Source organism: Podarcis vaucheri, assembly GCF_965113315.1.
Source record: "Podarcis vaucheri genome assembly, chromosome: 4".
Taxonomy (NCBI): Eukaryota; Metazoa; Chordata; class Lepidosauria; order Squamata; family Lacertidae; genus Podarcis; species Podarcis vaucheri.
This window is the reverse complement of record NC_138762.1, coordinates 67866020-67892593: the sequence shown is the minus strand read 5'-3', so window position 1 is coordinate 67892593 and position 26574 is coordinate 67866020. Positions and strand designations below refer to the sequence as shown.

General features: G+C 44.4%; 2 protein-coding genes across 7 annotated transcripts in view; one reads left to right on the top strand and one right to left on the bottom strand.

Moving 5' to 3' along the window:
- The window catches only part of RS1 (retinoschisin 1), a 40609-nt gene extending 21022 nt beyond the window's left edge, over nt 1-19587 (bottom strand). Inside the window, exons 1-2 of one of the 3 annotated variants that reach the window (XM_082221642.1) lie at nt 19448-19587; nt 604-710 (exon numbers count right to left, since the gene is read on the bottom strand). In XM_082221642.1, coding sequence (XP_082077768.1) covers nt 604-652 — 49 coding nt within the window. In that variant the 5' untranslated portion in view covers nt 653-710; nt 19448-19587. Of the gene's footprint in view, nt 1-603; nt 4503-18630; nt 18714-19447 lie in introns of those variants that run through there. The other 2 variants (XM_082221643.1, XM_082221641.1) reach the window with 2 other exon arrangements.
- Nucleotides 17314-26574, top strand: part of PPEF1 (protein phosphatase with EF-hand domain 1) — a 32759-nt gene continuing 23498 nt past the window's right edge. Inside the window, exons 1-4 of one of the 4 annotated variants that reach the window (XM_082221638.1) lie at nt 17314-17800; nt 21430-21636; nt 24885-25012; nt 25516-25576. In XM_082221638.1, coding sequence (XP_082077764.1) covers nt 21585-21636; nt 24885-25012; nt 25516-25576 — 241 coding nt within the window. In that variant the 5' untranslated portion in view covers nt 17314-17800; nt 21430-21584. Of the gene's footprint in view, nt 17801-21413; nt 21637-22578; nt 22644-24273; nt 24545-24884; nt 25013-25515; nt 25577-26574 lie in introns of those variants that run through there. The other 3 variants (XM_082221637.1, XM_082221640.1, XM_082221639.1) reach the window with 3 other exon arrangements.

Sequence of the window (26574 nt, the reverse complement as noted above, 5' to 3'; positions counted from 1 at the left end):
CAAACAGGCTGTGGAGAGATTGGGGGGTAGGGGGGATCATCTAGAAATGGCATGGAAAAGAGTACAGTTGCTAACAGGAGGCGCACAGCCAACCTTTGGTTAATGATAAGCTAAAAATCATTCTTGCAGTTCAGCAGATCATCATAACAGTAATCCTTTTCTTAGGCTTTGGCTAGGACCCAAAGAACCATGTATCATGTTCCGTGATCCCAAGGAACGTTAGGCTTACTTTCTTGGAACAGCAGCCCTCATGCCACATAGCAAAAGGAGTTTCATACATCAGTTTGTGAGATAGCATACGATATAGCTATTCCAATAAAATAAACTGGTAAAAAAATGCACTGTGAAGTCTTTTGGATCATAGTCCCTCCCAGCAACATTCTGGCCTTTCCCTCTTATTCCGCAACTTTTAAAATGGCTGTTTGGCATTTGCACATAGCTATTTGATAAAACACACTAGAAGATCCGCACCCCTTCCTCTGGTGCAGGGTAACTACAAACGCCAGCATTTATCTAGAAAATAAAATTCACCCTTTGAATTTCAACAAGAATCTTCACAAATTATACCAATTTAAATGCCCGACAGGCACGATTGGTGCTTACCTTTATACCAGAAAAGAAGACACAGAACCACACTTATCTTGAAATGCATCTTTATTTTCTTTCACCTTTCAGCTATGGCTGCTTATTGTGTGGCACAGCTTTCTCTGCTGAGATTAAGTTAAGCATAGTCTCGTTAAGCATCTTCCTCTTTTAGCTCTTAGGGGGTTTACCCAAGACACACTAATTCACTACAGTAAGCTACAATCAGCTTTGAAGGAAATATCAAGGGTAATGGTTCTTCTAAGCATCACAAAACATTTATTTCTTTAGAAACGGTTACCAACCACTTAATATTTTTAAAATATCAAAGTGGTATTCAATTTAAAAAAAAATAAAAATTCATTTAAAAATATAAAAGGATATATACTGATGGAACAGGAATTAGGGGATTCAAACACACAAAACATGGTTAAATCTTCTGGGTCTGACAGGTCCTTGACATGTGGATAATGTGAAAGGTCTAGGATTTTTATCTTTCTTTAAGGTTTTCCCTTAACAAACACACATTGCTCTGGAGATGATACACACAACAGCTGAAATTAATATGCATCCGCTTAAGAAATTTAATGGACCCACATAAAATAACTTGCCATTTGAATGGAAGCAGTTTAGGATGTGTTTTACAGATTAGAACATAATGCCCCCCACTCCCACCCCCCAGGAGGCAAAAGGGGATGGACCTCCCTTGTACTCTAGGTTAGCTTTAATAAGCCATGATGGAGAAGGCGCTAACAAGCAGGTGGTCAGATGCACCACAAAGTATCCTGACTCCACATTGACAGAATGCATTAACAGGAACTGATCCCATAACTCTGGATTAAACGTTGAGTTGGACACCTTGGCTGTCACAACAGCAGCAGCAGCCTTGCTGTGGAACCGAGTGACTTTATCCTCAAAGTGTTAAAGTTAGATACTGGATTGGTTGTGTCAACGGCCCTATGCTGCCTAAGAAGGTTGCAGGAAGAAGAGACACCATGTAGACTACCCAGAGCAACTTGGAGAAGGAAAGTTATAAATGTAATACACAGAAATAAGTATTATCATTTATTCAATTTATATAATGATGTATGGAAATGAGAGCTGGACCATAAAGAAGGCTGATCGCCGAAGAATTGATGCTTTTGAATTATGGTGCTGGAGGAGACTCTTGAGAGTCCCATGGACTGCAAGAAGATCAAACCTCTCCATTCTTAAGGAAATCAGCCCTGAGTGCTCACTGGAAGGACAGATCGTGAAGCTGAGGCTCCAATACTTTGGCCACCTCATGAGAAGAGAAGACTCCCTGGAAAAGACCCTGATGTTGGGAAAGACTGAGGGCAGAAGGAGAAGGGGACAACAGAGGACGAGATGGTTGGACAGTGTCCTCGAAGCTACCAGCATGAGTTTGACCAAACTGTGGGAGGCAGTGGAAGACAGGAGTGCCTGGCGTGCTCTGGTCCATGGGGTCACGAAGAATCGGACACGACTAAACAACAACAACAACAAAAATACACAGTAATAACATTTCCACTTTGCTTAAGTTTGCCAAGACTTGTATCTACAAAAACAAATTAGCCATGGTTAGGATTGTCTGATTATTATTATTATTTTTAAAAAAAATGATTAAAGATTATTTTGCATTTTGGTTATGATCCTTGTATAATCGTTCTTCATTCCAAAGGCAGAGATACCTTTCTTACTTCAGTACGGCTCTTAATTCAGTAGCAACTGTGTAGACTTGCCCGTCGTTCTTTTCAGCATACCGTATACAGTATAGTATGATCACATATGAGCACAATGTACCATTTTGTCACAAAACAGTCCCAGATGAAAAACGACCCCTTCATCCATGCCATATGGCTTGACCCTCCCTGCAATCCAGCCTCCTTTCTCCAATCTATTTTTAAACCTCTGTATCATCGTGAAAACAGATCACAACTGCATTTCGTCCACTGGTGCGTTGCGTAAATATAAACACCGGCACGCGACTCTGAGCTAACCTGATTTAGGAAAATTTCATCCTTCAGGCCCATTCACAAAGAATCCCTAAAAGAACCAGTGAAAAAACGCAGTCTTGCCCCCTTCAGTTCTAACAGAGTGCTGTTCTTTCAGGAAGAACACTTGAAGCCACCAATACAGTGAGAAAAATACAAATCTTAAAAAGGGCCAGAGAGCAAAGGGCGTGATGTCATGTGAAGGGACGCTGAGCGAACGCGTGTTGTGCGTTTCCTCAAAAGCATGTACCCTATAGGCCTTACTCCCTTTATAAAAGCGTGTTTAGGGCTGCAGCCTCGCTGATCTTAAAATGCAGAGCTGGGTGCAGCAGTATAGTTTTCAATCAACCTGCCCGTCCCCCGTCCCCCGCTTCCTCCCTCCTCTTCCCAGGAATACGTGATCTTATGAAACAGGGAACACCCAGAGCAGCCTTTCTTTGTCGCATCCGCGTGGGACGCGCCTCCTGCGAGCTTCCTCGCCTCCCCCGCATCCTTGTCGAGGCTGCTCTGCATTTCTGCCGCACAGAGCCGAAGCGTGGGCGGCGGCAGCAGCAGCAGCAGCCATGCAATGAAGGCAGGCGCCAGCAGAACTACATTGCTTTCGGCCGCCTCCCGCTAGTTCCTTTTCGGGGTGCGATTCCCTTGGCAACCCAGAGGAACGCGCGGCCCGGGAAGGCTAGGGATCGCGGCGTGCGCCAGCTTTTGCCTGCAAGCCAACTCATCAGACTCTCTTTATTTTCCGAACCCCACTTTGCACGGGTGTAATGTGGGCGCAGTGATCGTGCAGCCTACATGGATGGCAGCCGGTGGGATTAGGAAACCAGGAGGAAAGAGAGTAGCAGCATGAAGCGTGTTTGCGTTTCCACACGTTACAGTTGCAATGCAGTTGCGTGCCCGCCCGAGGGGGGAATCCTGCCGCGGGGGGGGAGGGCGATCGAGGGGCGTCGCCGTCCCGTGTAGAAGCCGCTTCTCTTCCCTCCCACGCAGTCTCTTAGTTCTCCCCCTTTCGACGGCACCTGGGGCGGGTGGGAGGCTGCCGACGCAATGATAAACGCGGCTGCTCCTTTTGGTTGCTGGAGGCGTAAGGAAGAATTTTCCTGCGATTGAGCGTTTGGGCCCCCTAACTAGCCTTTGTTGAACGTCAGGGGCCGTGGCTGAAGAAGTAGTGTTGATCGAGGGTGCCCCTGAGCGCGTGCAGAGGGCCTTCCCCGCGCCACTCCTTAATAAGCGCAGCCCACGCTTGGGTGCATTCTCCCGGGGAGATTCAGATTGAGGAGACGGCGGGACGGAGGCTCCCCAAGCTTCGCTCAGCTGAGCAACCCATTCACCTTTTTGGAATGCAAATAATTACGGGCAGCAAAAGTGTCCGGAACTCAGCCATCATAAAGCGGCGACTTTGTGCATTGGGTATCCTTCTCTCTCCCCTCTCCCCCCTTCCTTTGCCAGAGGGGATTGGAGGAATGAGGCGAGATTTCTGCAACTCCCGCGGTTAGGACGAAGAAGGAGGCGCAGGGGTGGGAGAGAGAAAGAAAAAACAACTTAGTGGTTCCACTGGGGCTCGAACCCAGGACCTTCTGCGTGTAAAGCAGACGTGATAACCACTACACTATGGAACCGTCACGACGGCTCCCTTTCCCGCCAATCTCCTTCTTCGTGGTGTCTGCCGTTTCCTGCTCTGTCATTGGCTTCGCCCAGTGCAAGCGGAGGCGCGCCAGGAGGAAGAGGCGGGGCTGCGTTTCCGCGGCAATGCAGAGAAGGGGGGAAAAACAGGGTTTGCCTTAAGTTACTTCCACGTATGAAATGTTTGTTTCCTTTCCTTACGCCGCTGCCAAAAGAAATCAAGGAAAGAATTACGATTGTTGCTCACGGTCCCAGGGGTGATTGCTGTGATCATTGGGGATAGATTAAAAAAAGCCAGGGACGAGCGTGCAGGTCGACCGGTTTTGGTATCCGAATAGCAAAGTTATTTAGCAGAGCAAGGCTAACCGGGTCTACTCGGAAGTAAGTCCCTTGGACATTAATGGGGCTTTCTCCCAGGTAAACGGGATTAGGGCTGCTGCCTTCATCATGTCTTCGGTAGTTCTGGTTTGAGTCAAAAACAAAACTAATTGCGCTTTCCTTCCTCATTGCAGCCTGTCCAACACAAGTACGGTTTTTGGAGTCATTTAGCAAATTAGCCACTGCTTGCATTTCACAATTTGGGAAAAGAAGAAAAGGGCCAAGGGTGTGTATCAATGCATGCAATCTATATAGGATTCTCTCTTGAACTGATCTTGGGTTTATTTGCTAGCCAGTGTTCTTATTAGGTTGTATTATTTATCTTTTTCTGCCCTGTGCTGATTTTGGAACTTTTGTAGAAAGGAGTGACAAACTCATTTGAAAACTGGTGAGAAAAGAGTCCTTTGCTTCAGCTTTAGAAAGATACCGTACATCACTATTATTATTATTATTAATTATATATATATACTGTCCTTAATTTGAAGATCAGAGGGTGGGTCTCTACATAAAAATACAAAATGAGAACACAAAATACAATACAAAACCATTAACTGCCCCCATAACACCTTTAAAATAGCATATAATGTTTAATCAGCCAAAGGCTTGGTTGCAAAGGAATGTTTTTCACCTGGCGCCTAAAGAAATGTAATGAAGACCCCAGACAAGCGTCCCTGGGGAAAGCGTTCCACAAACGGAGCCACTGCAGAAAAGGCCATTCTTGTGTTGCCACCCTCCATACCTCTTGTGGAGTGGGCACATGAAGAAGCCTCAGAAGCCTCAGGGTCCAGGTCAATTCATGTGAGAAGAGGTTCTTGAGGTATTGGCACCTGTTGAATTCTGCACTAGCTTTCAGCTTTTAAAGGTGCAGGATCTTTTGAGCAAGAAAGGATCCTGAATCTTTTATAAGCTACTAACCATTAGGAAGTGGGGCTGCCCTACTGACTGAAGGGGCTTTGCCAACTAGTGCAGAGCTTTCCAAACTTTTCATGCTGGTGACACACTTTTCAGACATGCATCATTTTGCGACACAGTACCGTAATTCAGTTTTACTAGCAAACCGGAAGTTTACCATTTCCCGCCCTGGGAGGGGCGCGGGGAGCATTCACGCGACACACTAACGTGTCACAACACATAGTTTGGAAAGCTCTGATCTAGTGGAATGGAGAATATCAGCTCAGCTGCTTCACAGAAGGAATAATCTTTCTGTTTGACCCATATAGAAAAACCTGGGATGCAGGTGCAATTTAGGTTGCCCACTCCTGAAATACCACATGCTTTTATTACCAGTTATACATTCATGTAAAGGCCCACTGATATGGACTAAGTGAAGAAGAAGAGAGATGTAGGTGTATGTATATTTATAATACCTCTGCCACATCTGTTTAAAACTACTTGACTAGAATGAAATAAACATAATATGAATTGGGGGTCTGTCACTCTTAACCCCCCTAGAATTTTATAATATTGAACCCAGTGCTACCACATAACTTGCATACAGTATACGTACTAATGTTATAATAAATTTGCAAATATATATATATATATATATATATATATATATATATATATATATATGCAGGTTTTGGTGTCTTCGGGTGTCTTCCCGTGTAAGAGTCGGGGTGTCTATGCGACGTTTCGACGAGGTCTCACTCGTCATCTTCAGGCTGGTGCTTTCGGCTTCTTGTTACTGGAACAGAGCAGAGTCTGGTGTTTGAGTTCCTATAAATACTGTTGAGGGGTGTGGTGTATAGCCTCCAACGTTCTGGGCAGAGAGGAAGTTCCTAGATTAGTGTGCCTTTTCTTCTTTTGTTCCTTAATTACTTGAGGGATATCTTGGGTGATTTCATGAGTGATATTCTGAATACCACTGGGTGGGTCATTAAGTGTAGATTAGTTGCTAAAGCTTTCGTGTCTTGACCTCTTGAGCTTGTGAAGAGTTTTTCTGAGAAGATGGCTGTGCTGCATTTAGTTGTGCTCTGGCTTGGCTTCGTGTATAGGGGCGAGCTGTGGTTTTGTGCCTTGTGCCAGCCAGATCTGTGTAGGGATTGCAGGGGGGTGCAGCATCCGGAGGTGCCACTATAGTTTGGCTACTGGATGGAGTCTGTAATATGTCTGTGGAGAGGGTCTGGGTTTGGGTCTGGTGTGGTTGATTGGTGACGGCGTTCTGTGTGCCTCTGGTTCTGGTGTCGGTTTTTGTGGGGAGTGCTAATTTCCAGATGTCTGGCAGGCGGGACGTGTCGTCACGCTTGTTCATGTTGTGAGGGTGTTTCTCTATCTCGATGGCTTCCATGATTATTCTCTTGTGGTGATGTTCCATGTTAAAGAGCAATTTGGAATCTGCAAAATTAATTTCGTGTCCTGTTTCTTTCATGTGTTGGAAAAGAGAGGAAGTTTTTTCTTCTTTTTTGACGGCATTCTTGTGTTCTGCGATACGTGCATTTATTCGTCTGTTTGTTTGTCCAATGTACGTGGCTGGGCAGACTTTGCAGGGTATTTCATAGACCCCTTGGTTTTCCAGCTGGATTTTGTCTTTTGGGTTTCTGAGGATATTGGCTATTTTTTGGTTGGTGCAGAAGGCTGTTTTGATATTGTGTTTATGGAGGATTTTGCTGATTTTGTCTGTAGTGCCCTTGATATAAGGAAGGAGGGCCATGCCATTGTTTTCTTCTGTGTCTTGGTTTTTGGGGGGTGTTTCTTTTTGGATTAGCTTCGTAACCCTGTTTTTCTGGTATCCATTGGCGATTAACACATTTGAGAGATTCTGTAACTCAGTTGTCAAGTGGTCTTTGTCAGCTAGGCGTTTGGTTCTGGAGATGAGAGTCTTGGCTACGGAGTTTATTTGTGCAGGGTGGTGGTGTGATTGTGCATGTAAGTAGCGGTTGGTGTGTGTTTTTTTCCGGTAGATAGTGTGTCCTAGGGAGCCATCAGGTTTTTTGTAGATTAGGACGTCAAGAAAGGGGAGTTGGTTGTTGTCTTCTATTTCCATAGTGAATTGTATTTTGGGGTGTAGGCTGTTGAGATGTGTGAGGAAGCTATCTAGTTTTTCTTTCCCGTGTGGCCAAATTACAAAGGTGTCGTCAACATATCTGAGCCAAAGTTTGGGTTTGTGTTCTGACTTGTCTAAAATCAAGAGAATAATCATGGAAGCCATCGAGATAGAGAAACACCCTCACAACATGAACAAGCGTGACGACACGTCCCGCCTGCCAGACATCTGGAAATTAGCACTCCCCACAAAAACCGACACCAGAACCAGAGGCACACAGAACGCCGTCACCAATCAACCACACCAGACCCAAACCCAGACCCTCTCCACAGACATATTACAGACTCCATCCAGTAGCCAAACTATAGTGGCACCTCCGGATGCTGCACCCCCCTGCAATCCCTACACAGATCTGGCTGGCACAAGGCACAAAACCACAGCTCACCCCTATACACGAAGCCAAGCCAGAGCACAACTAAATGCAGCACAGCCATCTTCTCAGAAAAACTCTTCACAAGCTCAAGAGGTCAAGACACGAAAGCTTTAGCAACTAATCTACACTTAATGACCCACCCAGTGGTATTCAGAATATCACTCATGAAATCACCCAAGATATCCCTCAAGTAATTAAGGAACAAAAGAAGAAAAGGCACACTAATCTAGGAACTTCCTCTCTGCCCAGAACGTTGGAGGCTATACACCACACCCCTCAACAGTATTTATAGGAACTCAAACACCAGACTCTGCTCTGTTCCAGTAACAAGAAGCCGAAAGCACCAGCCTGAAGATGACGAGTGAGACCTCGTCGAAACGTCGCATAGACACCCCGACTCTTACACGGGAAGACACCCGAAGACACCAAAACCTGCATTCCTGTACCCGTGAAAATCTACGAAAGCAAATATCTCACCTCTACGGGGAGGAAACCTTCCAGCTGACAAGAACCTACGAGAAACTAGAAATCCGAAGAGCCACCATCTTATGTGATCTCCTGTTACTACGCAACTGCCGAGACAACAACTTAACTCCCACATGCTTCCAACTTAAATTCCACTCTAAAACCCCAGCTACCGAAAGGATCCTGAAACGAACTGAACTATCCCTAATCAGAAACGAAATACATAAGAAAAGATACCTACTAAACCAAACCAACAAAGATCTGCTGACTCTTCACCTCAAACTATGTAACAAAATCCACCCTGCACTCTGGGACAAATGCAAACAACTAGCCGTCTGGAGAGCTGAAACTGAGACCTCACATAAGACAGACAGACACACCAACAAACTCTACAAACTAGAGAAACGCCAGAAGCCCAGCCACCCTCCACAACAACCCATGAAACAAACAGTACATAACATATCAGACAGGATCCTCACCCCAACTGAAACCAAAGTACTCTCCAAAGGTTTCAACTTTGCAGTCGCCCCGAGACGCATCCCCACGGAAAACATCATATGCGGAGTCGAAGCTAGCCTGACCAAAATCGACCCAGATGAAGCCAATAAAATCAGACTTGAAGTCACCAACATCCTCTGCTCCAGCAAACCACCCAGAAGCAATTTACACAAAGAAGAACAGAAAGCACTCACCAACCTGAGGAAAGACAACAACATAATCATTCTCCCAGCAGACAAAGGCAACGCCACTGTTGTGATGAACACATCGGACTACCAAGCAAAACTATCAAATCTACTCCAAGACCCTACCTACCAACCTATAAAAACAGATCCCACCACCTATCTGGAAAAAACCACCAAATCCAAAATAAAAGCCTCTCCTATCAGTGAAGAAATTCAGCTAAGAATCATCCCCAGAGAAAAATCATCCAGATGCCCCAAACTCTACGGTCTCCCCAAGATACACAAAGAAGGAACACCACTCAGACCAATAGTCAGCTCCATAGGCTCACCTCTACAAAATCTCGCTAAATTTCTCGCTAAGCAACTTCAGCCCTATGCAGAATCCATCGCTTCACACGTTACTAACTCCTTCCAGTTCATAGAAACAATAAAGAAGCAATACCTACATCCCGATGACCTACTTGTGAGCTTCGATGTTGTATCTCTCTTCACTCAAGTGCCCATTAATGAAGCCTTGACAGCCATTCAAAACAAATACAACCCCCCCAAATACATCCTGGACCTGACCAACCACTGCCTAACCAACACGTACTTCATCCACAATGGACAAAGATACAAACAGATAGAAGGAGCACCTATGGGATCACCCCTCTCACCGGTCATCGCAAATTTGTACATGGAACACTTTGAAACCAATGCTTTAGACAAGTCAGAACACAAACCCAAACTTTGGCTCAGATATGTTGACGACACCTTTGTAATTTGGCCACACGGGAAAGAAAAACTAGATAGCTTCCTCACACATCTCAACAGCCTACACCCCAAAATACAATTCACTATGGAAATAGAAGACAACAACCAACTCCCCTTTCTTGACGTCCTAATCTACAAAAAACCTGATGGCTCCCTAGGACACACTATCTACCGGAAAAAAACACACACCAACCGCTACTTACATGCACAATCACACCACCACCCTGCACAAATAAACTCCGTAGCCAAGACTCTCATCTCCAGAACCAAACGCCTAGCTGACAAAGACCACTTGACAACTGAGTTACAGAATCTCTCAAATGTGTTAATCGCCAATGGATACCAGAAAAACAGGGTTACGAAGCTAATCCAAAAAGAAACACCCCCCAAAAACCAAGACACAGAAGAAAACAATGGCATGGCCCTCCTTCCTTATATCAAGGGCACTACAGACAAAATCAGCAAAATCCTCCATAAACACAATATCAAAACAGCCTTCTGCACCAACCAAAAAATAGCCAATATCCTCAGAAACCCAAAAGACAAAATCCAGCTGGAAAACCAAGGGGTCTATGAAATACCCTGCAAAGTCTGCCCAGCCACGTACATTGGACAAACAAACAGACGAATAAATGCACGTATCGCAGAACACAAGAATGCCGTCAAAAAAGAAGAAAAAACTTCCTCTCTTTTCCAACACATGAAAGAAACAGGACACGAAATTAATTTTGCAGATTCCAAATTGCTCTTTAACATGGAACATCACCACAAGAGAATAATCATGGAAGCCATCGAGATAGAGAAACACCCTCACAACATGAACAAGCGTGACGACACGTCCCGCCTGCCAGACATCTGGAAATTAGCACTCCCCACAAAAACCGACACCAGAACCAGAGGCACACAGAACGCCGTCACCAATCAACCACACCAGACCCAAACCCAGACCCTCTCCACAGACATATTACAGACTCCATCCAGTAGCCAAACTATAGTGGCACCTCCGGATGCTGCACCCCCCTGCAATCCCTACACAGATCTGGCTGGCACAAGGCACAAAACCACAGCTCGCCCCTATACACGAAGCCAAGCCAGAGCACAACTAAATGCAGCACAGCCATCTTCTCAGAAAAACTCTTCACAAGCTCAAGAGGTCAAGACACGAAAGCTTTAGCAACTAATCTACACTTAATGACCCACCCAGTGGTATTCAGAATATCACTCATGAAATCACTCAAGATATCCCTCAAGTAATTAAGGAACAAAAGAAGAAAAGGCACACTAATCTAGGAACTTCCTCTCTGCCCAGAACGTTGGAGGCTATACACCACACCCCTCAACAGTATTTATAGGAACTCAAACACCAGACTCTGCTCTGTTCCAGTAACAAGAAGCCGAAAGCACCAGCCTGAAGATGACGAGTGAGACCTCGTCGAAACGTCGCACAGACACCCCGACTCTTACACGGGAAGACACCCGAAGACACCAAAACCTGCATTCCTGTACCCGTGAAAATCTACGAAAGCATATATATATATATATATATATATATATATATATATATATATATATATATATATTTGCTTTCGTAGATTTTCACGGGTACAGGAATGCAGGTTTTGGTGTCTTCGGGTGTCTTCCCGTGTAAGAGTCGGGGTGTCTGTGCGACGTTTCGACGAGGTCTCACTCGTCATCTTCAGGCTGGTGCTTTCGGCTTCTTGTTACTGGAACCTAACAGTAACAAGAAGCCGAAAGCACCAGCCTGAAGATGACGAGTGAGACCTCGTCGAAACGTCGCACAGACACCCCGACTCTTACACGGGAAGACACCCGAAGACACCAAAACCTGCACATATATATATATATATATATATATATATATATATATATATATATATAAAATTCTGATCTGGAATAAAATACGAAGGACAGTGGGAAATGTATCCCAACAGACCCTACAGTATTCAGACTAGATTTCTGTCTAATTACTCTTCCTACTGGACTGATCTTCCCATGGACTGCAAGAAGATCAAACCTATCCATTCTTAAAGAAATCAGTGTGCTCACTGGAAGGACAGATCCTGAAGCTGAGGCTCCAGTACTTTGGCCACCTCATGAGAAGAGAAGACTCCCTGGAAAAGACCCTGATGTTGGGAAAGATGGAGGGCACAAGGAGAAGGGGACAACAGGACAGTGACAATAATCCACCAACAGCATACAAATCAATATGGCTAACCTGATCCAAAACACCCACCCACCTCACACACGAAAGCAAAGATCACCACAGCCAATCACAAGCAAACAATCACACCCTAGGCCAGTGTTTCCCAACCACTGTTCCGTGGCACACTAGTGTGCCGCGAGATGTTGCCTGGTGTGCCGCGGGAAAAATTAAATTTGAAAGATTTTTTTTTTTAAGTCAAATTTTCGATTGGGGCGCCGTCACTAGATGACCCCTGGGGTTCCCTCCCTCCCTCCCGCTCTGCGCCTCCCTCCTCCTCCGGGGAGGCCCTTCCTGGCTCTCGGCCAAGGCTTGGCGGCTGCCACTCACTCACTTGCTCACCCACCCGTCCCTCCATCCCTGCACCCGGCCTCTCCCCCTCCGTCCCCGGCGCGGGGGCTGCCGGGATCCGTAGTCCCCTCGCCCTTGGGCTCCGCGCCCGCGCGGGGTGCGCGAACTACGTTTCCCAGCATGGCCTGGCGGGCCGGGCATTTTGTTTGAAGTGCTCTTCTCCCGGCCATGGAATGAGCGCAGCGGCGGTGGCCGGGCGGGCAGGGGCTCTTCCACGCAGACCCCGCGCAGCCTGCCTGCGCCCCGCGGAGATCGGGCGGCAGGATGGAGCCCGGGGATCCCCGCGGAGGCGGAGCGGCGGAGGCTGCCCCCCAGGTAGGGCTGCGTCGGGGGTTTTTTATTTTTGCAATGCTGCATCCGTGCCGGAGGGGACGCATCGGACCGCGGGGAGACCCCTTGGCGGGCATGCAAGGCAATGCATGCGTGCAGGCGTTGCATGGAGTGCAGTGCAATGCAATGGCAACGCGGCGCCCTGCATGCATGCATGCAACTTCCACCGGCGCTCCGGACTTGGCAGGTGAGCGGGGTCCCCAGTGGGCGGCAGAGAGAGCCGGGAGGGCGAAGGGGAGCCGGGGGGGAGCAGCGCTGCTCCCCGAGCCGAGCCCGGGGGGAAACTTCGGCGTTGTTGCGCCGGGTGTTGGAAGCGGAGGCTGGCGGGGGCCCCTCACCTGCAAAACCTGGTCGCCTCTCATATATTTCGTGCATTGCATTCATCGCCCGCTTTCTCCTCCAAGGAGCTCCCGGGGGCGCACGTGGTTCTCCCCGTGTTATCCTCGCAACAACAGCCCTGCGAGGTGGGTCAGGCGAGTGGCCCAAGGGAACACCCAGGGATTGTCCTGGCCAGGTGGGGTGATTTGAACCCTGCTCTCTGCCCGATCTTCGTCCTCATTTAGCCCCCACATGTGCATGACTGTGCATGGCTGAGGTTTTCCCCCCTCGTCTTGGCTATGGTGTGAGTCTGTGCTGTTAATTAATGGGGTTCTGCCTTCGGAGAAGATGAGCCAGCCCTCAAGGAGGTGATTATGTAATTTGCTAGCAATTCATGTCCCTCCTGGCTGTAATGGTGGTGTGCCTCGAGATTTTTTTCATGAAACAAGTGTGCCTTTGCCCAAAAAAGGTTGGGAAACACTGCCCTAGGCCAACCCCAACCTCTCTCACCACCAAAGGAACACAAGTGAACAACACAAGCAACGCTGACACCAAACTCTACATACATTAAACATAATAGAAACACCACCACCCGACCCCACCCCTATCCATCCTCCCTCTCTCCACCCCCTTTCGTTTTTCTTCTTTCTTTTCTTCTCCCCCTAATGCCTCAACAAATGAAACGGATTTGTAAAAATGTTACATGAAAAAAAAATACGAGGCACTACACTTCTGTAAAACAAGAAAATCCTGAATAAAATATATATACAGTGGTACCCCGCAAGACGAATGCCTCGCAAGACGGAAAACCCGCAAGACGAAAGGGTTTTCTGTTTTGGAGGCGCTTCGCAAGACGAATTTCCCTATGGGCTTGCATCGCAAGACCAAAGCCCATAGGGAAATGCTGGCGGTCGGGAGCAAAGACTTTCGCCCACAGCCGGCCTTCAGAAGAGGACCTCTTCTGAAGGCCGGCGGGGGGCAAAAGTCTTTGCTCCCCCCTGCCTGCCTTCCCCCCCGCCTGCCCCGGGCGATCTTAAAATGCTGGCAGGCGGGAGCGAAGCGTTCGCTGCCGACCCCCAGCATTTTAAAATCTCCCCCTGTCCCAGGGAGAGTTTAAAATGCTGGGGGTCGGGAGCGAAGCGTTCGCTGCCGACCCCCAGCATTTTAAAATCTCCCCCTGTCCCGAAGCGGGGAGGGGGGGGCGGGAACACCTGCCCCAGCCGCCCCACTTCGGAACGCTGTTCCGAAGCGGGGAGGGGGGGCGGGAACACCTGCCCCAGCCGCCCCACTTCAGAACGCTGTTCCGAAGGGGGGCGGGGGGCGGGAACACCTTCTGAAGGCGGGCAGGGGGCGAAAGTCTTTGTCCCCCCTGCCTGCCTTCCCAGGGGCTTTTAAATCGCCCCGGACAGCGGAGAAGTCCTCCGCTGTCCGGGGCGATTTTAAAATGCCGCCCGCCAGCATTTTAAGATCGCCCGGACAGTGGAGAAGTCCTCCGCTGTCCCGGGGTTTTTTAAAATGCTGGGGGTGGGAAGAAAAGCCCTTGTCCCCCCCCCAGCCTTCAGACGAGGTCCGGGGACAGACTGTCCCCGGACCTGGTCTGAAGGCGGTTTCCCTAGGAACGCATTAATTGATTTTCAATGCATTCCTATGGGAAACCGTGCATCGCAAGACGAAAAACTCGCAAGACGAAGAGACTTGCGGAACGAATTAATTTCGTCTTGCGAGGCACCACTGTACTGTAATGTAAAAAAAAAAACAAAAAAAAAAAGAGGACGAGATGGTTGGACAGTGTTCTCGAAGCTACCAGCATGAGTTTGACCAAACTGCGGGAGGCAGTGGAAGACAGGAGTGCCTGGTGTGCTCTGGTCCAGGGGGTCACAAAGAGTCGGACACGACTAAACGACTAAACAACAACTCTTCCTACTGCTAACCAATAACAATAACTTTAGTCAAGCTAAGGAACTGAAATAAGAAGCATTAGTTAAAATGATTTAACAATCATCTCCACACTATCCACATATGTGGATAAAAGCGCTATAAAATCCTCAGGAAAAAAAATTGCAGATACTGTTGGAATGCAACAACATAAAACGCAATACCCCGAAGGATGAGGTATGTTGAGATACTATTTTGCTCCAGTTTACCTTTGAAGCAGATTATGGTGTTCTGTCAGCAGAGGGCTGTCAATCCTCGTTGAGAGTGGAGAAGCCACTTGTTACCTTTGGTGCTCACCTTTCTCAAAATAAGGTGGAGATTTTTGAGGTATATGAGACTCTTCCTGCACTGTCCTTTGGGTGTATATATATGACTGCTGTATGTCAACTAAAGTTGTGGGGTAGTGGAGCCGGCTATGTTTGTGTATGCATGAAGAATTAAAAACAGACTTTTGAGGGCTCAGAGGCAGCAGGAATAACGGGGGCCTGCCATAATTGCAGCCATATTGGGAGTAATGGCAGCGGCATGTCTCAGTGGTAGAGCTTTGCATGCAGAAGATCGTAGGTTCAATCCCTGGGATTGGGAAACATACTATACCTGCTTGATATATTGGGAAGCCACTGCCCATCAGCATAGAGAACTCGGATGGACCAGCGGTCTAACTCAGTACAAGGAAGCTGCTTATATTCCTTCAACGGCTTACAGATTGCTTAATTCTAAGCCTTTTCCTTTATGGTTGGTATCTGACAGCTGCTACAGTTTGCCAGTCCCCCTTTTGCCTTTGCCTGGTTCATTTTTCATGCTGTCTTGATGACAAGAAGCTTCCAAATTGCTGCCCATCAAAATGATCTTGTTTCTTTCTTTCTTTCCTTTATTTTTTCTTGAAGACTGCTGCTGTTCAGTCCTCAGGGAGTGAATTGTTTTTAAAAAAAACGAAAGCAAAACATTATCATGAATCATGAAATTCTTCAGGCGAGATAAAAAGAATAGCTGTACAAACATAGTATTACTCCTTTTTTTGTTTTGTTTACTCTCTCCTATCCTGTCATTGCTTTTAAAAAGCACTTTCTGCACTTACTAAACTGATGACCCTGAAAGAAGAATGCTGCAATGTAGCTTATGAATTTCAGGTTTAGCAAATAGTATAAAAGGTTTTTAATTTGTTCAAATGATGTAGAAACCATTTCTACTCAAGGAGAAACATTCCCACGATCTGCAGCAATATTTTGCATCCCAAACAGCACCCATAATCTTTTTAATAAGCAGGGACTCTCTGTTTAACAGCTGCAGGATGAGTAGACACCTTCTTCCATCACTACATCGCCAAGCTGGTGGAAAACCCACCTGTTGACCTCTGTCTGCTATGCAGATGTTAATGGCACAAAGCTTTTGCTAACAGGTGTGTTAAGCCCAATGTAACTTGCTTTGTCCGGTTACCATATTGGGTCAACTGACTCTTGGACCACAAGGCAGAACTTTGTATGATGTGCGTGAGTCCATTTAATAAAAGTTACATAGTTTTAGAATCTGTAATGTGCATTCATTTGACCAATGTGTAGAAAACATATGTCTAAAGCTGAATAAGCACTAGCTTTTTCTTGTTTCAGTGAACATTTTGTTCCCATCTATTACCAGTCTGTATATTTTGCACTCACTGTGTTAAAAGCATATGTACGTTAGGAATATGCATATGATTCTTTGGTGAGGGCTGTCTGCTCCATCTCATGAAGTAGGTATGTTTGATGTCAGCTAAGGCCTGTTGCTGCATCAGACTGGCATGACTACCACTCTGGAAACGGAGAGAGAGGAAACTAAATTCACTGCTGTTTCCTCAGGTTGCATGTTATCATGATCCCCTTTGTAGGCAACCTGAGATGTAGCTCAAGTCTTCACCTTTTTCTTGTTCTCATTATCTACCACAAAGGTAGACTGACATGTATAGATTAGTCCAAACAGTCAAGTAATAGATTTTTGACTCAGGGAAACTTCCTAAGTTGCACTCACTGTTTATTCAAATAGAACTGGCCCTTTAAGCCATATGGATTTTTAAAAATTGTGTTGATGATATATATCATTCTGTTGCTTTTGAAAACTGAAGGCTTTATGATGTGGTATTGTGTTACAGAATGAGAAACTTGCAAAGTTCTTTTTGTTCCCTCATTGTATTTTCCCTTCTAATGGTCTTCACAAGCTCATTGAGAAGATGCTGTGGAAATGGCCAGGCTAATCGGGTACTGAGTATTAAATGGTCTCTGAAAATTTTATTAACTTGGAGTATGACCTGCATTGTCTCTGTCCCCCCCCCCTTTTTAAATAATTCTAGTGCCTCTTCCCATGCTTCACCAAACGCTTTATCTTATGCCATAATGCTAGTTTGTGGTTCATTATTACTATAATGGCTGTTGCTGAGAAGCAGTTTCCAATGTGAAGCAGATAACTTTAGCCATCCACTTGTCTGCCTCAGATTCAGAGAGCCTGGTAACAACATAGGTTTCTCCAATACATCATTGTGCCTGCGCTGCTGTTCGTAGCTGCAGAACACAGCTCTTATTTCTGGCTAGAAGGAGAAAGGAGCTGTTCCTTGATAAATCTTCTATCTGCATAAATGTAAGAGGAGCACAAATATGAACCACCAAGAAGGAAGCTGGAATGTCAATTGATTTTATATCGCATCCTATACCCTCTGCCCAGGAAGAAAGCTTGTTTACAACGCCTAGTAAACCTCTTTGCTGATGCAATGGAAGACATAAGGTAATTTCTTTGTGTACCTTTGTTTTGGTAGATAAATTTTAACCATTTGTTTTTATTTTTAAATCAATGTTGGTGGAGAGAAGGAGTGCATGGTGTGACACAGATTGCCATTGCTGACACGCTTCTTTGCAATTGAGCCCATCTAAATAAAATTTATTTCTAAATAAATACAATCATTTATGATCCATAGTTTGAGCCTTGATTTTATTTATTTTCAGCCTTTTCTAAGATCACAGACTCCAGAGTCACATATTGACTGCCTTTAGTTTGTTGGGGTTTTGTAAACTCCATTTTATGTTGGGGTAGAACTAGATTAAATATTTAGCTGCCCACGCATTCTTTCTGCCTGCTCATGTCCAGAGATATTGGGTGGCTACAGTGGCTAAAAACTGTGCAGAAGAAGGAGTTGTGGCAGGTAAAATTTGTCGTGACACAACACCTAGGTGCTGAGGGATGCTACACTCCTGAGAATTTCCTCTTCTGCACACCTGTTAAAGATACATGATCCCCCTTATCTGCTGCATCTGGACCCCCTTCTCACAGAGTGTTGGTGTTGCAAAAGAAAACTACAATTTCCCTTAAAAAGAATTTGAAATCCCAGCACTCCAGTCTCCAGAACTGTGTTAAATGTAGTCTTGGATCCACATATGGGGTATTCATATATTTCCTAAACAATGCATAGTTCTTTCATGTAATGCATATTAATTGATTTCCGTCTGCACCATTTATTTATTTTCTAACAACCCTTCAGCAAGCATGGAATTATTTTTCTCATTCATTTTCTATCAGGGTAGAGTGGGAAAATCATAGCCCCTTAGGAAATTACTTACTTTTTAGTCATCTTCTAAAAACCAGAGGCATGTTTTTAATTGTTCAGTTTCAGCATAAACTTGGTTTTGAGTAAGGATGGGTAAATCTTATTTCAGTTTCTTGTTTTTTAAGTTCAGCTTACCACATTGCTGCATCCATTTGTGATTGATTGATTGATTGATTGATTTTAAAATCCTTGTAGAAATTCATCAGCATTTTATTGTGTACATCTCCCATTATGCACATTTTTCAAGCAAATTTTCCTAATGTAGCACATTCTGTATGCTATTTTCACTAATACACTTTTTGTACACTTCTTCTGGTTTGAAAACTGCAACACAACATTGGGGGAACTGCAAATTATTAAATATAGCTGTATTTGTTTGTATATTGTTTTGGGAAGTACAAGTTAAGGAAGTTTCCTTTAAATTGTGAACCAAACTGAATCTCTTCCCCATTCCCAGCCTTGAGTATAACTTCCTAAACATGAGTATCGTTTGACACTCATGCCACCAGCTTTGTGTTTCATTTGTTTTCCTATTACACTTCCCTTTGTTACATTACACACACACACACACACACACACGCGCGCGCGCACACACACACACACACACACATTACTTTAGCACTGAATATTTTTCATGTCTAAAATGAGTAAAGTTGGGACTCAAACTTCCTTTGAAATCAGACTTCCTTTGCTTTAAAATTTTCTTCTAGCTACCTAGGATAGCTCCGTTGGTAAGGCACGAGACTCTGAATCTCAGAGTCGTGGGTTTGAGCCCCATGTTGTGCCAATTTTCCTGCATTGCAGGGGGTTGGACTAGATGACCCTTGTACCTTCCAACTCTGCGATTCTATGTACTGAATCCTGTAGTGACCAGTAGGTTAGAAACTGCACATGCTCTGTTGCTGTCTCTTCAGTAATATTCAAGGAATGAATATAACATTCAAAATAGGTTCAAGGCAAGGCAGTTTGTAAGTACAAACGAGGGCTGGGCACAAATGCCTTTCAGATTTCCCCACCCTATTTGTGGGAAGAGAACTGGTGGGAGGGGACTAACTTTTCCCAGGGAAAAGAGAAATTCTCCATTAGTAAGGTTAACAACTTAGCAGTGTTAGTAGGTCAGCGTCTTTCTTTTGCCCTAAAGTTGTTTCCCCCACCACCACTACAAGTGGCAGCAGTAATACCTGTGTTGGCAGCCTGACTACCATATTGCATCTTCCACAGTGCCAGATGTGTTGTGATCATTCCCTGGATATGTGTGTGTATGTGTGACCAGAAAAAAAACGGCCCTTTTCTAGATGGGGTGAGAAAAAGGAAGTACTCTGAAATCTTGGCCAGAAAAATGTCTTTTGAGAAATGTGGACTTAGTTCTAGACCAAGAAGTGGGATTGCCACTGCCCCACCTAGTGAGACAACACCTTAGCTTAGCTCCTACCTCCTGTTTTGTCTCAGATTCACCTATGAAAGCCCTTCTTATCAACCATGACAATTAAATAAGTACCTATATATTTAGAGAGAGAATACATTTGTACACCAATGAGAGACAAATACTGAAGCTAGGAGCCACCATCTTCTGTTTCTTCTTCCGTGCATGCTTTGATTGTCAGCTGATCTCTTCTGCTTCAGATTGCTCCCTGCATTTTCAGGGTTCCCAATTGTGGTAAAGATTCTAAATACCTCCACCTAACACACACTTCAGATCTTTGTGTAGACTTTGAGTACATGCCCCTAATGTCCCCACTTTAAATGCACCCACATTGAATGCCTAAATTGGACTTCTCTCTCTCTTTCTCTCTCTTCCTTCTCCTTCTTAGTGTTGCAGTGCTGATGGTTGTATTACTTAAAAGCGTTAGAATAGACTTGCATAATACATCTAGAAGCTTCCCCCCCGCCCCGTCTGTTGCCACAGACACCGTCCCTATCTTGAAATCATTTTCATCTTGCTTTTGGCCGTCTGCTTGCCTAGTAATTGTAGTGCCTGAGCCAGACTTCAGAAAGGCTTTCTGCATTTTGAAAAACAAACAAACAAACAAACAAAGGTTTAATTGGCATCCTTTTGCTTCTTTTCATTCCCTTTGTTTAACATCCTTATGTTTCTGGCTACATGATTTATAGCTGGACATGGCAGTATGATATGTGTGTTTGTGCTCAACATTTACTTACATGTAAATCAGCAGCACTTTATCACCCTATCCCCAAGATCAATGTTCCTGATGTATTATGGTGCTTTAGGTTTCCCCGCAGATGCCTCTCGCCTTTCTGCCTATGCTTCAGCAACTCTGGGTCTGGTAGTTCTTGACGTGGCATGTGACACATTGGGGAAGCACCAGTCTCTCTGTTTCTACAAGTCCAGGTGTAACTGCACAAGCCCACTCCCTTTGTTCTAGAGAAGCACCCAGGCCAGCAGCTCACTGTTCAGAATGTTGAGTGTTCTCTTCTAACATGGCTTCTGATTGGCTCCATCAAATCTCACAAGATGGGTACACTGATACAATGATAGAGGTTTCCACAAATATCCTCAAGTGTGATTTACAATTGTGCCCAGTGATTTCCACTATAATGTGGCTGCTTATGCTGGATTAGGCCCCTTCGGATCTCCTTCCTTACTGCCCCACCCCATAATGCAGGATCCCCAGTCAGGAGTGCTTGGGCAACAATACCAAAAGCTGGAATGGTGTGCTTAGTGTTTACCGGCAAATCTCTGCAGTGCCTTCACCGGTGCATAGATAACCTGGTTAATTATTTCTGCTGCTCAGCACTTTAGTGGCTAACAATATGGTATCTATTTTTGTCATGCAGTCTTCTCTGTTATTAGGGCCAATGGCAGGCGTAGTTTTCTCCGGGAATCGTCGTTTACTGTTGCATATTGAGATGAATATAAAGATGGTATGGTTGGCAACACCGATGGCTTGAAGAAAACCATCGCCCATGAGGAAATATTAAATCAGCACCCCAGTCTCAACTGAAGTCATGGGATGTGGCACTTCTATTACGACGAGGCGGGTGAACAAATCAGAAAGAGGTAAATAACCTGTGTGTGGTCTTTCCATTCTCTGATGTGCTACTTAAACAAACTTATTGTCTGCATTAATTTGGAAGATACTGATTGTAGATTGGACCATCCCAGGTGGTTCTGCTGGACTGGTAGGCTAGAGGACACACTATGAAGAAGACTCAAGAAGGTGTTGAGATAATATAGCCATCAGTTCTCTGTTTAAAGAACCTCTCCCTACCTGATTCCCCTCCATATAGTTTTAACTGCAATTCCTTTCAACCTCTGCCAGCATATATCTACTTGCTGGAACTGATGAGAGTTTAGTCAAAACCATATGGGACCAGGCTGCTTTAAAGCATCAAACCTTGGTGCCTATTTTGAGAGTCTTGGTGCAAAAGGGCACAATGTATATTAACATCTCTTAGTGCTCTCCCAAATGTTTGGCCAGGGTGTTTCTTACTCTCTTGACAAGAAAGGTTTGATTAAGAGAAACTTCACAGACATGGTACGTTTCCAGTGTTAAAATGGGCTCTGTTGTGACATGCAGGAGAGGTGTGAGAAGTCTTGAAGGTTTAAGAGACCAGCAAGCTGTAGTTTTATATTTTCAATGCTTTTCTTAGTGTGTGGAACTCATTCTCCTAGAACTCCTTCTCAACTGCCAGCCCAATGCATATAAAGCCTGGAATTCTTGCAATTACTGTAAGGGCATTCAGGAATACCCAGCAAGTTGTTTGGGCATCTGACTACTAGCCAGGATCTGAATATCTTTGGGGCAATTATCTCTCTCTAAATTAGACTCAACGGGGGTTCACGAAAAGAGGAAAAGAAAAGCAACCACTTACCAATTTCAGGGTGCAAAAATGATAGAGTGCCTTTTAGAAGCATCATTTCCAATGAGCTATTGTTGGGGGTGGGGATGGAACCTAGGAAAACTGCCACCACATGCAAGGGCAGCAAAACAAAAGCTCGTGGTTTTGTTTGTTTTAAACAGCCACTACCTATAATGTCCCGTCATCAATAGTCATTGAGAAAAGGTTGGTGTATCTTTCCATTTATCATTTATGTTTGAGAAAGTCTGGGTTGAATTCGGGATGAGAAGTAAAAAGGAAAGGAAAATTCTCCACTGTGAAATTGACCTTGGCTGAGAACTCCATTCCATTACTCATAGGTTTTATTCTAGTCTGCCATCAGCATCTATTGTTTTGGTTGCCCTCATCAAAACAGATTCCCCCTCTGGATACCGTTGCTTAAAATCTCACCAGGAGACAGATATTTGTACCTTGTGTAGAACACAAAAGCAAGTCTTTGTGGAAGGAAGACAAAGTGATGCATAGAATTGGATTTCAGGGCCTGTCTTAGACTCAGCTAGGCCTGAAGTGACAAACACAGATTTCAATTCCGTTTCTCAGCCATCAGATGGATTGGAACCACACTCGCAACGTTTCATGGTTTACGTCAGGTCAACATCAGTATCATCTATATCAGTCCTGTTTCAGTTCAGCAATGCCATCTCTCTCATACACTTTCCTGTATCTCTTCTGCAACATCTATTTGCTTCTTCTGCCATAGCAAGTAGATTCTGGAAATATTGACTGTTCCTTTTGGGAATAGCCTTGACTGATGTCATTGATTCTAAGTCTCTAGAGTTTCAATTAATTGTCTTAATAACAAAGCAACACTTCTACCTGAGTGAGAATTGCAATAATCAAATCAGGAGCTGTGATCAGTGTGATGTTCCTGTGCCAGGACTCGCATCGTAAAGGCAGGCTACTACTTGTTTAATATCCTATGATCTATGAATCTCTCAGTACCTTATTTTGGACCATATAGCAATCACTTGCACACAGTTTGCCTGGAGCTGAGACTAACTAATGTGCAGTTCTTAGGCACTAATATGGTGGTGCTATAAAAATACTATCAATGCATATTTTATAGGTAAACAAATGTTTTAAATTTTGAAAAACCCAAAAATAATTATCTACAACAATTTGTTTTTGACAAATTGTACAGTGGTACCTCGGGTTACATACGCTTCAGGTTACAGACTCCGCTAACCCAGAAATAGTGCTTCAGGTTAAGAACTTTGCTTCAGGATGAGAACAGAAATTGTGCTCTGGCGGCGCGGCAGCAGGAGGAGGCCCCATTAGCTAAAGTGCTGCTTCAGGTTAAGAACAGTTTCAGGTTAAGAACGGACCTCCGGAACAAATTAGGTACTTAACCCGAGGTACCACTGTACTCAGAAGTTTCTGCATAAAATAGTATTTTACAACTGTGTGCCTACTGTATAATAAAATTCATTTTTTTATTGTAAAAAACTTGCATTAGTAAATCATAATGCAAGCACTATTTGTTTTATGACTTCATAATGCCCTTCCCTTTGTTTCATGCAAGTTGCTATGACCCAAATACTTGGGATTTAGCAAAACTGGTACTCCAGGGCACACACTGAAACAAATTTTGAGCTGCTGTGCATCACCTGAGACTTTAACCTACATTTGTTTATAACGAATGATATTTTGTATGTGCGAGCTTGAAAAATGTGTTTAAGATATTGACCCATGTGACTTTCATAGGCTTCTTGGCCTCAGAAGCTTTGGAATTTATTGTACAGCTGGCAATGTTTTTGAGCTGTACAGCAATGCTTCCAAAGACAATCCTAGCTTTGTATCCCCTCCTAAACCTTCCTAGTATTGCCCCATCTCAGGTGTATTAAGGGAGGAGGAGCATGCGTTAATTTAGACATCTGGATACAAATTTAGAAAGAATTACTTCAATTGAAATAGAAACACACAGTGAGAAAAAAACTTCCCAGGTGGCCCTGTGTGCCTGACCATCTGCTCTCCAGGTGCTAACAGCTGATGAACAACTGCAGCTCTCCCTTCTTTTGCCTTAAACTGGACCAGACAGCCCTTCAGAGAAGAGGACTCCCAGGAAAGTAAGAAGAAACCTGCCTAAACCAAGAGTGGTATGGTCCATCGTGCTGTTCCCATGGTGGCCAACCGGGTGACTGTGGAAAGCTTGTAAGCAGAGCATGGGCACATCAGCACTCTCCTGACCAGGCTGGGACACATGGAGAGCACCAGATAATCTGCCATGAGATTATCTCAAACTTTAAATGCAGGAGTGCTGGTAAGGTTAAAAGGGGAGCCATGATTAGCCTTCTGCGTTTCAGAGCAGGATTCACACACAGCATTTTAGAACCAAAGATCCAGAGATCTGCATAACTAGTTGTGGACAGTTAATCTTCTCTTTCTGTCCCCTTCATGTCTTGGCAGCGATTAAAGCAGCTGTCCTGATTCAAAGGTGGTATCGCTCTTACATGGCCCGGCTGGAGATGAGGCGGAGATATGCCCTGAGTATCTTTCAGTCCATTGAATATGCAGAAGAACAAGCACAGCTACAGGTTTGTACTCTGTGGATTTTTCTTTGACGCAAACTGTTAGTGAGGTAGGACATGCCGGCTTTTCAGATTATATTCATCATGGATAATGTAGCTTGTAAATTTTTATTCCCTCTCACGGTTGATGCTTAAGTTTTAAGAAGATAATATAATATAATTAGTACCATGCCATTCATTTTTTGAAGCTGGTTAGTATCAGGCACATCTACAAACTGCGAAACATTATTTTCATTTACATCAGGCCTTTTTTAATTAAAAAAAAATGCTAATTTTGAATTGTGACACAAGCAAAGTAATGCACGTTATCATCTAAAGACACATACACACACTCCCCTGGTAAGACCCTTAAATTGCTTTGTCCCTATCAATGGAGATATAAGAGGCTTGAGATTTTGCCAGGGTTGTTACTGTGTAGATGGAGCCAGCATGCTTATTTCAAATAAGGGGAAGACAAAGTAATATAATCATTTCTGCTTGTAAACTAACCGATGTCTTTTCTTATTCAGCTATCTAAGTTTTTCACATTCATGCTGGACCATTTTACTAAGGCCAATGAAACTGATCCAGGTAAGGATTGACTGAATACGTTTTCAGAGCAGTTACATGTGCGTATCTTGTAAAAAAAATGGTGTGTGTATGTGTGTGTGTGCCAGTGCAGCAAGAGCATATATGTGTGGAACTACTTATCTTTGCACGTGTACCTGTAGCTAGTTGAGGAACTGTATGTTTCTCAAATCAGAAAAACCTGCATCTGTGTAGCAAATGCAATAGCAGTCAAATGGTCAATATGACTGTGCAGATGCAGCAGAAGTGGCGTGGACAATGCCAGGATATGATGTAAAAGAAAAGAAAAGCATTTCGAACTAGTTATGGATAAGTAGAAAGACTAGGAAAACAGTTTAGGAAGGGGGGGTCCTATGCAATTAATGTTTGCTCAGGAATCCGGGATCAATATAAACCAGGGATAGTCCACCTGGTCCCTACTGTCCACTAGTTGGCGTTTCAGGATTCCAGGTGGGCGGTAGGGGCTTCTATTACACATATTACTGCAGCACTGGTGGGCAGTAAGGAAATTTCCCCATCAAGAAAAATGCATTAGTGGGCGGTAGGTATAAAAAGATTGACTACGCCTGATATAAACAATTATTTCTCTCCATCTAAAACTTTTCCTTTTTTTTTAAAGAATATTTTTTTATTAACCGACCAATCACATCAAATCAAACCAAATTACATAAATTCCAAATTACACAGCCGAATTTTAAATTTTTGTTGGGGGTACCCATATTTCACGTTCCGAAGGGGATCCAATCAACTTCTTGCTTCTTACTGCTGTTTTAATGTCTACAAATCTAACCTTATGATGTTCACAGTACTATCCAGTCCTTTCTTATTGTTTCCCCACATCTCTTGTTGTTATTTTCATATATTTTTCCTTTCTCTTTGTGACCTCTGATAGTCTCCACAAGCTGGTTAGAACAGTTTGTAATTCTGCGTGGATATTATTTTTTTTATCCAGTAGCCATATCCAGACGTTTTCCATATAACATCACTTCCATACATCAAAA